The 4,101-nt window shown below is 48.8% G+C and overlaps 1 protein-coding gene across 1 annotated transcript in view; it reads right to left on the bottom strand.

Moving 5' to 3' along the window:
• Positions 1–2,638: 2,638 nt before the first annotated feature.
• The window catches only part of LOC104947856 (membrane-associated guanylate kinase, WW and PDZ domain-containing protein 3-like), a gene marked incomplete at its 5' end in the record, with an annotated part of 3,535 nt that continues 2,072 nt past the window's right edge, over positions 2,639–4,101 (bottom strand). The window contains one exon of the mRNA XM_010773971.1: positions 2,639–2,772. Coding sequence (XP_010772273.1) covers positions 2,639–2,772 — 134 coding nt within the window. The remainder of the gene's footprint in view (positions 2,773–4,101) is intronic.

Raw genomic sequence — 4,101 nt, 5'->3', positions numbered from 1 at the left:
GTCCAACTGGGAGTCGTATGCTGAGGAGACTGAAAGAAGGTCAGCTGGCCTGCCAGACCCAGACACAGCCGACCTGGATGCGGCCTATGCAGCCTACTGCCAGGTCCTCCTGGGTGCGGCAAAGAAGACCATACCACGTGGCTATAACAGGAATTACATCCCAGGTTGGGATGAGGAATGCAGCCACCTTCTGTGTGACCACCAGAGGGCTAGCTCCAGAGAAGACGTGGATGTGACTGCAGCAGCACTGCTCAAGAAGCTGGATATCACCCGCAGGGCCAGATGGACAGAGGTCGTTGAATCAATCGACTTCACCCATTCTAGTCGCAAGGCGTGGCAGACCATCAACCAGCTCACAGGCAGAAATACAACACCCCACAGCTGCCCAGTCACAGCAAACGCCATCGCATCCCAGCTCCTGAAGAATGGCCGCTTCCCGGATGCTGACAAAGCCTTTGCCCGACTGACATCGCGTGAGGTGTCTTGCATCTCGGGAGCGGCCAGTGTCGATTCCAACCTCTCGGGAGAATTCACAGCAGAGGAACTCAGTGAGGCCATGAGCAAGCTCAAGCCAGGCAAATCCCCTGGCCGTGACAACATCCACCCGGAGTTCGTCATCCACCAGAGCACAACAACATCTGGCTGGCTCTGTGCTTTCTATACATCATGCTACCAGAGATTAAAGCTCCCAAAAACTTGGCGCCGTGCCTCTGTCATAGCTCTGCCGAAGCCAAATAAATCAGCAGAAGATCCCAAGTCATACAAACCAATCTCGTTGCTCTGTGTCCCATTCAAGATCTTGGAGAGGATGATCCATAGCCGCATCGAGCCAGTGGTGGACTCACAGCTCCCACGGGAACAAGCTGGTTTCCATCGTGGAAGATCAACAGGAGACCAGGTAACACTACTCTGTCAGGACATCGAGGACAGCTTCCAGGACAATGAGAAAGCTGGGGTAGTGTACCTAGATCTGACTGCTGCATATGACACCGTGTGGCACCGGGGACTCCACCTGAAGCTGCTGAGGACAATACCGGACCGCCACATGGTGAAGTTCATCATGGAGACACTTTCCAACCGTAGCTTCATCCTCCAGACCAGCAGTGGCCAGTGCAGTAGGCTCAGAAGACTGAAGAACGGGGTACCGCAGGGGTCTGTTCTCTCTCCGATGCTGTTCAATGTTTACATCCACGACCTACCTGATACAGCATCCAGAAAGTATGGCTACGCAGACGATCTTGCCATCATGCTGAGCCGACCAACGTGGAAGGCGATGGAAGAGAGTCTTAACGAAGACATGGGCACACTAGTAGCAAACCTTCGAAGGTGGCGTCTACAGCTCAGCATCGGAAAGACAGTCGAAGCGGCATACCACCTTAGCACCAGAGAAGCCAGAAGTGAACTTGAGGTGCGCGTCGACAACAAATGTCTGGAGGTCCAGCAAGCCCCGAAGTATCTTGGAGTGCGTCTGGATCGGACATTATCCTTAAAAAAAAACCTGGAAGAAGTCAAGGCCAAGGTGACATCCAGGGTCGCGCTGATCCGCCGCCTCGCTGGAACAACCTGGGGAGCCTCCGCTAAGACGCTGCGAATATCCACTCAAGCCCTGGTCTTCTCTGCAGCGGAATACTGCGCCCCAGTCTGGAGCAGAAGCCCTCATGCGAGAAAGGTCGACGTGGCTATCAATACCTCCCTCCGAATAATAACTGGATGCTTAAAGCCTACCCCTGTGTCCCTCTTGCCAGTCCTCGCGGGAATAGCACCGGCCGGCCTCCGACGGGAGGCTGCCACCCTCGCCCTGGCCAGGAAGGCACAAAAGTATGACTGGCACATCCTGCACAACACCACAATAACACCAGCACCTCCAAGCAGACTCAAGTCCCGCCACCCCTACAACAAAGCAGCACAAGAGATGCTCAACTCCACCTCTGAGGACATCTCCAGAGATGCATGGTTGGCAGCAGCTTGGAAGCAGGAGTGGGAGTCAGCCGGGCCCTCCCGAATCCACCGTTACATCTGGGACCCAGGAGATGGCGCCATTGGAGGAGACGACCTACCGCTCCGGCAGTGGACCACTCTGAACCGTCTACGAACTGGGGTCGGTCGCTTTAAAACATCGATGAAGACGTGGGGCTTGGCGGACAGTGCGGCATGCGAGTGCGGTGACCCTGAGCAGACCGCTGACCATATAATCACCATCTGCCCTTTATATAGACCACCCTCTGAAGCCAGCCTCTTCGACCTAGGACCAGAGATGCGGGCATGGCTACACGACACCGAGTTGGACCTCTAACGTTACACGAAAGAAGAAGGCTATGATCGTTTAGGGCGTACACACGGTGCCGCAAGCGTTACGTTACCAGACCTTCCCACGTTGGGATGCGTTATCGTTTCAGGGCTCCATTTCCACGGCTCCATTATGGCCTCGTGTGGACGAACCGTCCATACGATAAAGAACTGTAGCGGATAACACCCGCATCACTATTTAATATCGTCTTGAAACAATCAGCTTCACGAGAACTTCTCTTCTCCTGAATAAACGTCTAACAGAAGCAGAGTACAAGCTTTTAATTCTCATTGAACTACGTTACATCTCAAAGTCTAAGTCCCCGTGGTTAGTGTGTGTATAGTGTGTGTGTTATTGGGTCATACCATCATACGTGCCGCTCTCCAGCAGCAGGCCGCTCTCCTCCAGATCCCTGAACTCCCCCACGTTGATGAAGTTGTAGTCCACTCCGGGAACCTCCCCCTCTCTGGGCTGCCGAGTGGTACCTTCCAACAGAAACACACGTTAACATGGAGGAAACAACCAGACAAGTGGACCGTACCATTCACTGATAGGGGGGCTATTTATTATAATCTAGTGTGTATCCAACATGCTCACTGGGATATGACTCAGTCCAAACACAGCCCTCTGGGGGGGATCTGTGTCTACATCATGAATATTGAACAGAGCGGGGACCACAGCGTTTTGAATTCATTATTAAAATATGAAACGGAAAATAAATCCTGCACAAAGGAAGAGGAAGAGTAGATGATGATGAAGAGGGTTTTAATTGCTCAGTTTTGCTCAGTGTGACCTGCAGAGCTGCTTCCACTCCTTCAGGATGTAATTAGACTAACGTTAACAAACATTAGAGGACAGTTTCATGAGTACGTCAACAGTCGACCTTCTGCATATTTGTTGTTCTGCAAAGTCCCACACACTGCTCAGGTTTCCAAGGCAATAAAGTGCATTTTGAGATTTTCTGAAAAAAGTTAGAATTTTTGATTTTTGAGAAAAAAAGATAATTTTGAGATTTTCTGAAGACTTCGAATTTTTAGATTTTCTGAAAACAGTGACAATTTTAAGATTTTCTGAAAAAGTTTGAATTTTAAGATATTCTGAAAAAAGTCAAAATGTTAAGATTTTCTGAAAAAAGTTGAATTTTTTGATGTTTCGATAAAAGTGAGAATTTAGAGATTTTCTGAAAAAGTGAGAATTTAAAATGTTTCTGAATAAATGAGAGGTTTTTCATTTTCAGAAAAAGTGAGAATTTTGAGATTTTATATATAAAAAAAAATCATTTAAAATAAATCTTAACAAGACTTAAAGCTCACAAACACCTTCATTAAAAAGAAAATGCTAAATCAAGTAAAATGTGATGAACAGCACCTGAACGCACCACTGTCCATTTCTGTGGTCTTCTTTAACTTCAGTTTCTCTCCTCAAACACACTGGAGCTCCTAAAGTCTAGATAGTTCCTTCAAAGTGAAACGCATGAATCCCCTCTCACAGGCAGCGTCTCCTCGGCGGCTCTGAACTCATGTTGTTGTGAAAATGATTTCACGCCTCAGCCTCGTCTCAGATGTGATCAGAGTTCTGCAGGGACTTTACATTTAAACATAAAGGATCACGTCCTCAAAACTCATTTATATTCTGTGTCAACACGATTGCAGAGAGCTAGTTCTGCTGCAGAGATACAATCTATTACTCTGCAATCTATTGCTCTGTCAAACAGGGAAACCGCAGGAGAGCCAAGGAGCCAAGAGGAGGAAATGTGAGGGAGAGATCTCTGTATTCTTTATTGTCTACCGTGCCAGCAGTCAGTTTCTGCTCCC

This window comes from Notothenia coriiceps, unplaced genomic scaffold (assembly GCF_000735185.1).
Source record: "Notothenia coriiceps isolate Sejong01 unplaced genomic scaffold, NC01 NC01_scaffold00013229, whole genome shotgun sequence".
NCBI lineage: Eukaryota > Metazoa > Chordata > Actinopteri > Perciformes > Nototheniidae > Notothenia > Notothenia coriiceps.
The sequence above is the reverse complement of the archived record's forward strand: the minus strand, read 5'-3'. Positions and strand labels throughout refer to the sequence as shown.